Consider the following 13,990-nt stretch of genomic DNA (forward strand, 5'->3'; position numbering starts at 1 on the left):
TTTATCTAACAGAAAACAGATGGTGGTCATAAATCCAAACAAAAAATCTGATTTTCAAAATGTTGTGTATGCGGTCCCACAAGGTTCTGTGCGGGGATCCTTCCTGCTTGTTATATATGTAAATGACTTGACAATTATGGTGCCCTGTAAAGCAGTGATTTATGCAGATGACATCACTTTCATGACATCTCATAGAGATGAAAAGGCTGTGATACAAATGAATGAACTAATGATGGAAGAGGCTAGAGTGTGGTTCAGGGACAACAGATTAAAGCTAAATGATGATAAAACAGAACACATACTTTTCTCCCTTAGGAAGCTTGATACTGACCTGCACAAAATCAAGGAAAAGTCAGTGAAATTGTTAGGCATCCTCTTGACAGTAAGTTATGTTGGAATACCCAGACAGAAAAAGTTTGTAATAAGGTATCAAGAATAGTGTACCTGATAAGAAAATTAAAAAGCTGTGTCAATCAAGACATCCTCCTTATGGTCTATTATGCATTTTTCACACACATTTGAACTGTGGGATAATACGCTGGGGGAACTCTGCTGGGGCTAAGAATGTCTTCCTGCGGCAGAAGAAACTAGTAAGGTGCATTTTTGGTCTACAAAACACAACTTCCTGCAAAGAATACTTTACAGAATACAAAATACTTACTGTTCCCAGCTTGTACATACTGCGAGTTCTTTTCTACACCAAAGAGAATGCTCTTATATATGAAACTAGGGCTAATGCCCATACTTATGAAACCAGGAACAGAAACTTGATAAATGTCCCCTGGACTAGACTATCCAAGACAAAAAACAATTTTACACACATTGGAAAGGTGTTTCTGAACAAAATACCACAAAGTAATAAGGAACTACCACACAATAAATTTAAAATGGTGATGGAATCATGGCTAAAAAGAAAGGCTTTCTATAATGTTCAGGAATTTTTATGTAATACTTTAAATGATTTAACTGTAATGTGAACTAAATTATGCATATTATAAAGTGGATAATAAAAAAGTGGAAATTGAAATTTATTTAAGTTTAATATATATCATTGTATTCTGTTGCCCACAAAGAAATAACTTGTACTTGACAATGTCTTATGCAACAGCAATGTTGTCTTCAGACAAATAAAAGGAATTGATTGATTGATAAAATTTTGACAGTCAAAGTGTCTTTACCCTGAATGCAGTCGACTTCATTATTTGCATATCAACTGGTAGGTATTCATCAGATTACCTCAAACTACTGCCTAGCATAACAAATCTCTGTTCACTCTAGAAGTACTCTGCTACCCAAGTAGCTGATTCCTTTGTGTAGTGTTCCCCTGACCTATCAAAGGGGTCCTACAATTCCTCACCCAATAACACATTTCCAGAAATCTGCAGCCAAGACTGTCACCAGAGTCAATGAAGCCTTTCATTGAGACCATCCACTTGGCTCAAAACCAAACACCTGATAAGATCAGGAAATAATGCTACAAACAGCTAGCTGCACTTGCATTCATCGACTTCACCAGCTGCCTGTATGAACTGAGGAGGGCCCCAGAATCAATGTGACTGGCATAAGTGAAGCTAATGTGAACCACAACATGCAGAAGACTACACCTTGCAGGCCTCTTCCACATCACACACAAGGACCCCTTTCAGACATATCAAGTGCAAAGTGGCTTTCTTTCCATCCTTGAATGCTATCTCTCCAAGGGGCTCCATCATGCACCTGATGTTGGAGCTCCCAATAACCAGAAAATCTCTACCAATGTATGCCTGATTGGGTGTTGCTGAAGGAACAGCCATTTCTTCACTTGCAGGACATATAAGTGAGACCAGGTGGCCAGTCTCCATCTTAGCCCTCTGCCTCGGGCAACACTAACATGTTACCATCAGCCACTCACCCTGCTGTGAGGGCAGATCCACTGCACTGGGTACACTAGGAAGTGTCTTTGCAGCAGAGCCCATGTGATGGACCAGATTCACTGGTATCAATATTATCTGGTGCAGCAGCCTGAAGGTTGCTGACGATAGCCAAATGTGCATTCAGCAGTTAGCAAACTGTGGCCAACTCCTCCTGCATCTGCACACAGCATGCAGACATCCTACCCATGGTAGGAAGGCTAACTTAAGAAGACAGACAGAAAGCTAAATATGCAACCTGCTACTTTCCTGGTGTGTCACCAATGGATGCTGATGCCTTAATGAGCTATGTAGCTGGCTGTTCAGAAGAAATTAGTACTTTCCTATAGGCTGCCTGAATGTACAAATACAGATAAAAACACGAGATTAAACTGATTCAGTAGAAAAAACACATGGAATTTAACAAATATTCTGCTAGAAAAACACAGGAAAAGCTAAATATGTAACTTGATGCAATGGAGATATCAACAGGTGACAGCTGAGGGCCTGACTGACTGGCTTACTAAACAAATGGATGCTTGTCTACAAAAAAGAACAAATGAGCAACTACAGAGCTACAGCCTGAATGATTTGCACTTACAAAGCATGAAATTAAACCTCTTAAATTGAAAAGATGCATGGAATTTAAGAGGTAGATTACTAGTGAAACACAGGAAAAGTTGAATACACAACCTGCTTCTCTGGTGATGAGATTCTGGGTAATACCTCAATCTGTCACTGATTGCCACCATTGGCTTTATCAGTAGCAACTGGGTTTTATCAAGAATCAAAGCAGCAAGAAGTTCAAGAAAGTTTTATACAAATGCAGTCACAAAAAACTTCATTCTCATGAGCAAATCATGCAGTAAGTTGCAAAATTTTTAGAATTGGTGGTAGAATGTGAATAGCTATGTGCACCAACATAAGGTGCACTGTGAAAGCTCAGAGAGTGACTGGATTATGATTGAGAGTATGATTTCCTAAATAGATTCATAGAGCTGCAGTCTGTATAGTCTATTGTTAAAAATTTTAAAAATATGCATTTACTACACTGCAGCACTAAAGAAACTGGTATAGGCATGCATATTCAAATACAGAGATATGTTAACAGGCACAATACGTCACTGCAATTGGCAGTGCCTATATAAGACAGCAAATGTCTGGTACAGTTATTAGATCAGTTACTGCTGCTTCAATGGCAGGTTATCAAGGTGTAAGTGAGTTTGAACATAGTGTTATCATCAGCGAATGAGTGGTGGGTCACAGCATCTCCTACGTAGTGATAAAGTGGGGATTTTTCTGGTGCAACCATTTCATGAATGTATTGTGAATATCAGGAATCCAGTTAAACATCAAATCTCCAACATTGCTGCAGCCAGAAATTGATCCTGCGAGAGTGGGACCAATGATGACTGAAGAGAACCATTCAATATGACAGAAGTCCAACCATTCTGCAAATTGATGAAGATTTCAATGTTGGGCCTTCAACAAGTGTCAGAGTGTGAACCATTCAATGAAACATCATTCATATAGGCTTTTGGAGCTGAAGGTCCACTCGAGTACTCTTGCTGACTGCACAACACAAAGCTTTATGCCTTGCCTAAACCCATCAAACCAACACTGGACTGTTGATGACTGGAAACATGTTGCCTGGTCAAATGAGTCTCATTTCAAATTGTATCGAGCAGATGGATGTGTACGAGTATGGAGACAACCTCAGGAATCCATGGACCCTGCATGTCAGCAGGGGACTGTTCAAGCTTGTCAAGGCTCTGCAATGGTGTGAGGCATGTGTGGTTGGAGTGTTATGGGACCCCTGATAAGTCTAGATATGACTTTGACAGGTGACATGTACGTAAGCATCCTGTCTGATCACCTTCATCTATTCATATCCATTGTGCAATGTGATGGACTTGAACAATTCCAGCAGGACAATGCGGCACCCCTCACATCCAGAATTGCTACAGAGTGTCTCCAGGAACACTATTCCACTGCCCATCAAACTCTCCAGACATGAATGTTATTGAGGATATCTGGAATGCCTTACAAATTGCTGTTCAGAAGAGATATCCACTCCCTCGTAATCTTCTGGATTTATGGGCAGCCCTGCAGGATTCATGGTGTCAATTCCCTACAGCACTACTTCAGACATTAGTTGAGTCCATGCCATGTCATGTTGCGGCACTTCTGCGTGCTTGCGGGGGCCCTACATGATATTAGGCAGGTGTACTAGTTTCTTTGGCTATTCAGTGTATATGTGGACAAAGTGCCTCCATTGCCAAGTTCCATGCATTATTCAGTAAATGTAAACCAAAGAATATGAACATATCCATCTGATGATCTGCTATTATTTTAAAAGAAGTTGTTTAGTGGCTAGGTGTGTGTGTGTGTGTGTGTGTGTGTGTGTGTGTGTGTGTGTGTGTGTGTGTGTGTGTGTATGTGTATGTGTGTATGTGTGTGTGTGTGTGTGTGTGTGTGTGTGTGTGTGTGCTTATGTGTGTTCGTCAAACAAGGTACACAGAGATTTCAGTCAGTGATAGGATTTTTCTCTGCCACTTATCATTTCTTTTTCCTCTGCAAATTATTTGTACACATGAAAAATGTCAAGTTTCACCAGGGCTTGCAGTTCACATCATACTTTACATCCCTTAACAATAATGTTTGTTCAAAGGTATATCACATCCAAATTACTACACCTAGTAAAGCAATATCCTGTTCAAATCAAACTTTGTGTTGAAGACAGGTTTATCTTACCTAAAGAGAAGAGGTTTGAGTATGAATCAGTGCTTTGAGAGATTTCAGTTGCTGTCTAGTGAGCCTTCTACATTCACAATCACACTCTCTTTTTCTATTAATTAAGAAATTTTATTAAAAATTAATTTTTGTCCATACACTCAGCAATAGTCACAAATAAAAAAAAATATATTTGCTATTTTGATTGGCGAATGATTAAAGAGCACAGCAACAACTAATGGAATATCCAATGTTCTCTAGGTATCAAATGCCATGAAACAATGTCTTCATGCTAAGAGTATTTTTAATACTGAAGCCCCAGCATTTGGAGTCCTCTCACATGATGCTTTTTGACAGCTTTAGTCCTGACACCTTAGAACTGATAGTCATTCTCATGTGGTTCTAACAATTTAATCTAGAACCAATTATCTGTCATTATCTGAATCATTATTTACAAAACTCCACCAACAAAATCCATAAAGTATATAAACAAAAGAATATGGAGCATTTTCTATGCTATAAGTGACCAAACTATCATAACTGCATTTGCTGAAGTTAGGATAGTGGGTACAAATTGCTGTGCTGGAGCATACTTCGCTAAAAATGTTGAACGAATTTAAGAGAATTGATTGAATTTGTGGCTTCATGGGATCACATTCTACAATGAGAATACACCTTGCAACATACCAGTGAAAAGAGTGGAATGAATGAGAAAAGTTAAGATCACATTTAACTATCCCAGATGAGACAAACCATTTATGACTTAACATGAAATAATATAATAAAGACTGGTATTGGGAAACATGTGGCTCAGATTACATATTTGGCTCACTATTGTCATAGAGGTTGATCCAGATACATTGGCTTTAATACCCTCCAGTTGCTTAACTGTATAATATACCTCAGCTGTCAGTGACCTTACAACCTAATTTACCTGACATTCGCTAGTCATTCTGAATAATGAATAACATATAGTGCATCTCATTGCATTAAATAAAATAAATGATATCAGGTGATGTCACAATTAAATGATGTAGTTGACCAAGAAGATTTTAACTAAAATGCATGGTTTAATCACTCAGAAACTCTTTGAAATAAATGGATGTGGTGGTCCTGTGTAAATTATTTAAATAATTAATAATACAATAAATCTCTCAGTAAAGCTAGGTATAGTATATTAATCAGAAAATATATCAGATTCTCCAATACTAACTGTCCATAGAGCTCAACTCAACAGCATATCTCAACTACAGAATTTTGGCTAGAAGCCACATCACATGATTACTTCCAGAGTCCCAACAATTGTTATAGTATCTAAAGCAACTGCATGTCAACTATGTTAAACCAACACTTGAAAACTGTTCTTACAACTCCCCAAATGTAACTGCATCTTTACCAGTATAACATGAACTTCCTCTCTCACATGGTCCTCTGGTTCCCAGCTGGCCTCCAGACACCCCACCAGTGCCACTCAGTACCAATAAGACAGTTGACAGCGTACAGGACCATGCCAATAGAGGCTACAGTCTGCCTCCATTCCAACTTACAGCATTTCTTAAATCTAAGTTTCAATAAAATTGAATGCATCATAAAATATAATGCTTAATAAAATGAATCATCCAATTTTACCTTATACTGTTACAATAAAACTGTTTACATTATATGATGTTCAGTTCTTTCTGGTTTGAATGGTACCAGACAACACATATTTCATGCAATAATTTCATATAAATAATTAATAATGTACTTCCACATAGTATTGTATTAAAGAAATGCACGGATGATTGATGACGAAAGTATCATGCTGAGTTCACTGTGTTCATGTGGAGGGCATGATGATCTGTCAGTGATCTGCACTAAATCTGTTATAACTAATACTTTAATGATTCTGGCTGTGTAGCATTCACAACCAATAGCTAGAGTGCAATGCTATGGTATGATATGATATCTGAAGAGATCACATGTAATGCTTACTTGTGGTTAAACTTTATCTGATTCTCACTTGATCTGCTTCCATTCAAAAGCTAACTTAAATATTATCGGAGATATCACAGGTATTAGTATTAAAATAGAAGCATTATGGCTGCCTAGTGATTTTGCTGTACTCAGATTAGTTTTATGATGAGCAGGTGAATTACTAATTAGTCTTTAGTATTTGGATATTCCTTCATTTTTGGAAGTAACAGTTGTCTCAGTTCTTATTGTTAGCCAAGCATCCTGTCTGCCACTGGTCCCGTAATGAGCATGGAATTGCCCTCCTTGTATCTGCACTGACCAGTCATTTATATCAACTCCCTAACCACCATTTGGTTAGGAATTCCCCAATGCTGCTCAAGCTGGGTGGCTGGACCATCACCACCACTGCCAAACAATACTTTCATGCCCTCAAGAATTTAAGATCTAAACATAGCTGGCTGGGCCTTCTACTTGATACATATTATGTTACAACCTGTTCACTGTTTTATGACAAAGCCTCACCAAAACATCTAATATCAACTTTTTATCTAAAAAGTGAAAGAAACATTCAGTGGGCATTGTTTTGAATCCCACAAATGACTGTGCCTGTTAACAAAATATTCTTCAGAAATCTTATTAAGGGTCTTCCATAAGCCACTTGAGAAAATGAAGAATTTGAATTATTTCTGCATAACTCAGATGATCCACAGATGTGTTTTATTTATCTATTTATTTACTTTTGAGGTGGAGAAGATGGAGGTCTGTAGTAAATTTTAGGATACTTTCAAGACATTTACGAGGGCGGTTCAGAAAGTAACCTCCAATTGGTCACAGTGCGGGTTGTGGGGGGAGTAGCGGCGCCATCTGTGTGTTCACGCACTCAACAGGTCAGTCGGCATCAAGCCGTGGTCGAGTGAACATCGTACCTGCTCTAGTTTAGTTTTTGTGGCAGTTTGAAATGTGAAGTGTGTGCTGTCATAAGGTTTTTTTACAGGCAAAGGATATTCTGCAGCAGCTATTCATCGTGAGCTTTGTGCCGTGTATGGACCAAGAGTTATGAGTGAAGGAGTTGTCTGTGAATGGGTACGTTTATTTAAAAGTGGACGAGAAAACGTTGCATGATAACGCCCGTCCTCACTCTGCTCGCAGAACAACGGCCCTTCTTGAGTCCTTCAAGTGGGACGTTATCAACCATCCACCTTACAGCCCAGACCTGGCGCCAAGTGATTATCACCTCTTCATGCATTTGAAGAAATGGCTCGGGTCACAGCGGTTTGATGACGACGAAGAGCTCAAAGATACGGTCACAGGCTGGCTCCAGGCACAAGCGGGTGATTTTTATGCAGAAGGAATTTCAAAGCTTGTGAAGAGATACGATAAGTGCCTCAATCGCTATGGAGACTATGTAGAAAAATAGTGCAAAGATGTAGTTGTAAGATGTATATATTAAAATATTTTTATTTAACTTGGTGTATTTTTTTAAATCAACCGGAGGTTACTTTCTGAACGGCCCTCGTATCAATAATACTGTATTAGAATACTCTTGTACTATAATGAAAAACAAGGCAAAGTTCATGAGAAAAATTATAAACATAAAACACAATCAGACATGAACATTACATATGGTAAGACAACAAAAGATTGTGTTAAAAATGAATAAATTAAATGGAGAAATGATATAGTTTTTACAGAGTGAAAAGTATTTAAACCGACAAACTCTGGGAGGTTGTAGGGGACATCAAAACAAATATTTTTCCCTAATGGCACTTTTTCCTATGAGCATTATTTAAACCGGTGGAGGCCATATTACGCTCGTCAGTTGTTAGAGGCCGTATTACGATCTTCAATTGTTAGAGAGCGTATTGCGCTCTTCAGTTGTAGGCAACTGCTGTCCACCAGTGTAGTAGTGCATTGTCTGTGTTTACTAATGGAGCGATACATCTGGAGTGAGTACACTGATATGGTTGGTGCGTACTATGTAGCGCACCACAACGGACGAGCTGCACAGCGGGTTTATCAACAACAATATCCTAATCACCGTATCCTGCACCATGCGACCTTTGCTGCTGTGTACCAATGTCTGAGTGAGACCGGGTCGTCATTTAGCAGATTACCTGGATACAGACACCGTCACATGGTAGGAACGCTGCAATTTGAGGATGCTGTCTTGCAGCATGTGGAGCGGGATCCTTCAATCAGCACTCGTGCAATTGCATGTAACATGGGGACGAATCAGACGAATGTAAGAACAGTCCTTCAAGAGCAATTGTTACGTCCATTTCACTTACAGCGTGTCCACAACCTGGAACCAGTTGATTATCCAACCCAGAGCATAGTTTTCACAGTGGTACCTGGAAGAGTGTGAAATGCATCCTACATTTCCATCCTCTTTGTTGTTTGCCGATGAAGCAACGTTCGTGCGTGATAGTCTTCAACATGCACAATTCGCATGTTTGGAGTGAGGATAACCCACATGCCATAATTACTAGCGCTCATCAATTGTGGTTCTTCGTTAATGTGTGGGTCGGTGTTGCTGGGGACTGTTTAATTGGGCCGTATCTGCTACCTAGGCCATTAAATGGTAGGCACTCGCCAGAGCATTGCCAGAATTGCTGGAAGACATCCCGCTCCCTACAAGACAACGCATGTGGTTCCAACATGACGTGGCGCTGACACATTTCAGTCGTTGTGTGCAGTGATTCCTGGACCGACGGTTCCCAGAAACGTGGACTGGCAGAGGTGGTCCTGTACCATGGCCTGCTCGATCCCCAGATATCTCCCCTCTGGACTTTTTTGTGTGGGAGAGATGTGCAACCTTGTTTACGCAACTCCAGTTGCCTCAGAAGAGGATCTGGTTGCCCGGTTAGTAGCAGCAGCAGGAACAATTCAGGGTACTCCTGCAGTTTTTGCCCGTCTCGGACAAAATGTGATCCAACGGTGTAACCTTTGTTTACATGTCAATGGAGGCAGTTTTGAAAATCTACTGAAATTGAAATTGGGTTGTGTTAATGTGTTGTCTCTTGGTCATAAAAAAATAGAAAAGTGTTTGTTGGTTTAATTAATTTGCCACCAGAGAAATCTTCCTCTACTGGTTTAAATACTCCTCATAGGAAAAATAACATTAGGGAAAAACATTTGTTTTGATGTCTCCTACAACCTCCCAGAGTTTGTTGGTTTAAATACTTTTCACCCTGTATAAAGATGTCCCTTGTGTGTATTTCTAACTTAATTGTGGCTTACATTTATGGTGCATAAATCAGTGCCAGTGAGTTACTTTAATATTGCTAATTATTTAGTTTGTAATAACCTGAAGCTGTCTGATTGAAATATTCAGATCTGATTCATTGAAATTATATGGTATGTTCCATCCAATAGCACCATATTTCCGCCTTTCTTGTATAACAGCATGGAAAAAACATAATGAATATAAAAGTCTTCTGAACTCTTTGTCCTTTCCCTTACATCCATTGAAGAACTCTGGTTCCTTAATTATTCCTGATATGAATGAATGAAGTAACTTTTCCTTCAGTGCTGCTGGAGTCTCATTCACAATCTTTATACTCTTCTGCAGAATTGCTTGTGAAAACTGTAAACATTGAAAAATAATTTTATCAAATTTTAAATATCTGATAGATCATTTATAATCTAAACTGTGTTGATGAATCATAACAATTTTGTTTTATGCAGCTGCTATTTTGTTCATGTACAACACAAAAAAGTAGACATATGAAGCATTTCCACTTAGCTATGAGAAGTATATGAACACTGACGGATGGTATAGGATTGCAACAGTGTTATAGTAACCACTGCACTTGACTTTTGGCTGTGATTCAGTTTGTGAATGCTGAAAACATTACAACAAGCAATCTTTGTGAAATATTTGAGATCTGGATTTCAATATATTTGTTAATTAACATTTCATTTGCTTTTAATTAAACTAGTCGATTTTATGTGTATTGAAAATAAAAGTAATACAATAATTATACAGAATAAGTGTTACATAAACCAGTTGATGCATCTTATATCTACACATTCATAACACGTGCAATGTCATATAATTTGTCAGACTTCCTACATTAGATACAGGGTGTCTCTCCTAAGAATTATCAGGCATATTTTTTGTGACATTTGAGGAGATATTTGCAATTATGTTTTTGCATAAAATAGTTGGAGTGAGCCCATACAAATAGTGCACCTCACATCTTTGGTGTGATGCCCAGTGTCAGTGGAAAGTGTTGGTTTGTTTACTACTACAAAGCAAATGATTTTTAAAGAGAAATTTTATGTGCCCATTTGATAGAGCAGCCCCATATTAATAAAATGGAGTATTTATTTTATCAGTATGTATTGACAGGGACAGTAAAACATGAGGAATAAACAGCATTCCAGAAGCAACTCAATAGTACTGCTACATGGCAGTAGCAGTCAGTGTGGGACATGTTTTTTTGAAGCAGAACTATTGTAAATCCTCCAGCTGTTATCATTGACATTAAAGAGTCAAATTTAACCATGTTTCACACATGTTATAGATAGTTTTAGAAAAACTGAAATATTTAGGACTAGGTGCTCCAGGCTAAAGCAGCTAAAAGAGTCTAACTACAAAGTCAGAATCTCTGAAAAAGTTAAATTCAAAGTTGACAATAATCATGATTGCCTACACAAGACTGGATCAAAACATCAACTGGAGGGCTGAGGATGTGTTATGTAAGAATGAATCACCAGTTAACTACAGTAACAGTTCTGTTCTTCTCTGTTAGATCAGTGAAAAAATGCTGAATGTAACGAATTGAATTAATTTATAAAACTGGGAACTGAAGTATGACAAGTGTTAGATAATAACCTCATTTGGAGGAAAGAAAATAAATTTGTGTCATCACATTTTACAAAATAGAAAATGGGTCCAGAAATATAAGTGGCAATTTAACCCTCTTCCATATTTGTGCTAAAGGTGAAAGGAGGTTCTGCAGAACCACTAACACTTAATTTTTTTAAGTTTGTGTTTATAAGGTTTTCAGACAGGGATAAAAATAATTTTCAGACCATCTTAAAACTTCTTCACAAAAAGAAGCTTATCTTGTTTGCTTCTACATTCCCTAATGTTATGATGAATTAAGCTTAAATAACTTTTCAGAGACTTCTTAAGAAATTTGTTGGAGCCTTTCCATCACTGCAGCCTCTTTTAAAACTGCATGCCTGAATACCAATTGCTATCTAAAAAGAATGTCCTTGTGGATTAGTAATTATGGGGTCATGTTTTGCATGATGATGGCACCTATATATTCAGTACAAGGGACTTAGCTACCCACCCTTTGTCTTTTATTTATATTTATAGTGTAAGTAGTAATCACCCACTCCCAAATTAGAAAAAGTCACAGCAATATTATTACACATTTTTTCAGTCAGTGCAATTTGTCAAAGTCTATATTTCTTGATTATATTGAGCACCACAGCTTAATTGGCATTAATTTTAATGATTAATGGAAACCATCTCAGCTGTATTATTAATCATTTGTTGGGTTATGACCAGTTTCATTCTTGAAACATCTTCAGGTTGCCAGCTTTAGTCTTGGCTGTTGAACCACAAGGACTGCTCATTTTTCTTGATCAAGAAGACAGGAAATTATCTTATTTCACAATATATTATTTTAGCCTTCATCTAATGATTGAAAGGAGGAAACAATTTTGAAAAAAAATTTAATGTTTTGCACTTTTCCCTGTCATATTCCATGTTGGTGTCATTATGATCACTGGTTGTGTCTGGATGGATGGCTTTGTTTTGCTTACTGATTTAGCATAAGATGAAAACTTCTTAAGATTTTCTGTCAGATAGGTAGCTAGAATTTTACATTAAATCGAGTTTCAGTATTGGTTCTGCTATGGAAGGATACTGTGGTCAGAGTGTGACTTGGTTGAAGATATTTGAGAATTCTAACCTTCAAATTTAAGTTGTGTCTTTATGTAATTACATCATAAGCATCGATAAAATATTATATTGCTCATATGATAAGTGATAATGTGACTGAGACTTTATGATTCTAATGCACTGCTTTTCATATGCACTGACCCATGTGAATTTTTAATGTCAACAGTATGTCTGTCCTTTATAGATACGAGGAACAATGTCAGTTTATGGGAAACTGTGAGAGTCACTTACATTAGGGGCTTCATTTTCATTCTACCAGTTTTCTTTTTTTTCTGGACGTGCATAACTTTTGGCCACTAGAGTGTTTTGTATGGTTTCTGACACCAGCTTTGTAACATTCATGCCAGTCTTCTATAACTCAGTTTCACCTTCATCTAGATACAGGTTTTCTCTCTTATCTCAAGTAACAAACCAATATTACTGCTCAGTGAAACACTCAAGTGTGTTGCAGAACTGTTCCCTTTTTAATTTTGTATATTACCTTCGTCCATTTCTCATTGCCATTTTTCCCCATTAAAGTCACATTTAACGAGATATTAATTGTGCCTGAAGAGAACAAATTCTTTCTTCTGTTCAGAATTTGTCTTGTATTTTCTGCATTGCTTATATAGTTCCATGGAAGAGGCTCAATGTGACCCCCTGTCAAAATTTCAACTTGTAAACTAATTAACCTATGGCAGCATCCACTTGCTGGGCAAGAGCCCTGTCAAGGAAATCAATTTACTTCCCAGTATAGACTGTATAACTACATTGACTTATGCCAATTCTGGTTTATGGTAGAATGTGTGGGAGTCACTGTGATTGCAAGTCACATGTAAAGTTGACAGAGACACTTACTATTTAGGTGTGGTCTTCATCATCACCATATAATAAGATTAAACATCTACAGCCATCATTTGCCGTTATTCTACTGTATTGGAACCAGTTTTGGTGACTCAATACACCATGTTCTGGCCTTAACTGACACTTAGAGGGGCAAACTCCAATTGTATAAATGATTCCATTAGTAACCAACATCTATGAACTGGCTTGTGTCTGCAACTATCAACTACCAATGTGACAAAAGGTTCATTAAATTGTTAGCCTCTTGGATGTCTGTGATTAGAAAATTGAAATTAAAAGCATGCCGCAAGATAAAATCAATCTGCATTCATAATGTACCAAAAGTAGTTATGGAAGAATCATTGTCAGATGACAGGCAGAATGATGCCAGTGGTTGACAGTTGTAGAGGGGTCCATAAAAATACATAAGTCTGAACTGGTGTTCACAAGGAATTCCTGTCTGGATTTTCTGACAATTGTGTACAGGTCCTGAGAGGCTGCTTGGCAACTGGATGCATCTATGTCTTGATGCTGTTTGCTTTCAGGTATGCACAAGGTGATACATATTTTCTTGCTAGATCCCCAAACTTTCTGTGGAACCAAAAAGTCACAGATGACTCATCTGTACCGCGGGACTGCTACAGTCGCAGGTTCGAATCCTGCCTCG

General features: G+C 37.9%; 1 protein-coding gene across 1 annotated transcript in view; it reads right to left on the bottom strand.

The window, feature by feature from the left end:
• Positions 1 to 13,990, bottom strand: part of LOC126249484 (dynein axonemal heavy chain 7-like) — a 1,193,512-nt gene that overhangs the window by 95,653 nt on the left and 1,083,869 nt on the right. Inside the window, exon 52 of the mRNA XM_049951137.1 lies at positions 9,886 to 10,164. Within this exon, the coding sequence (XP_049807094.1) occupies positions 9,886 to 10,164 (279 nt within the window). The remainder of the gene's footprint in view (positions 1 to 9,885; positions 10,165 to 13,990) is intronic.

This window comes from Schistocerca nitens, chromosome 3 (assembly GCF_023898315.1).
Source record: "Schistocerca nitens isolate TAMUIC-IGC-003100 chromosome 3, iqSchNite1.1, whole genome shotgun sequence".
NCBI lineage: Eukaryota > Metazoa > Arthropoda > Insecta > Orthoptera > Acrididae > Schistocerca > Schistocerca nitens.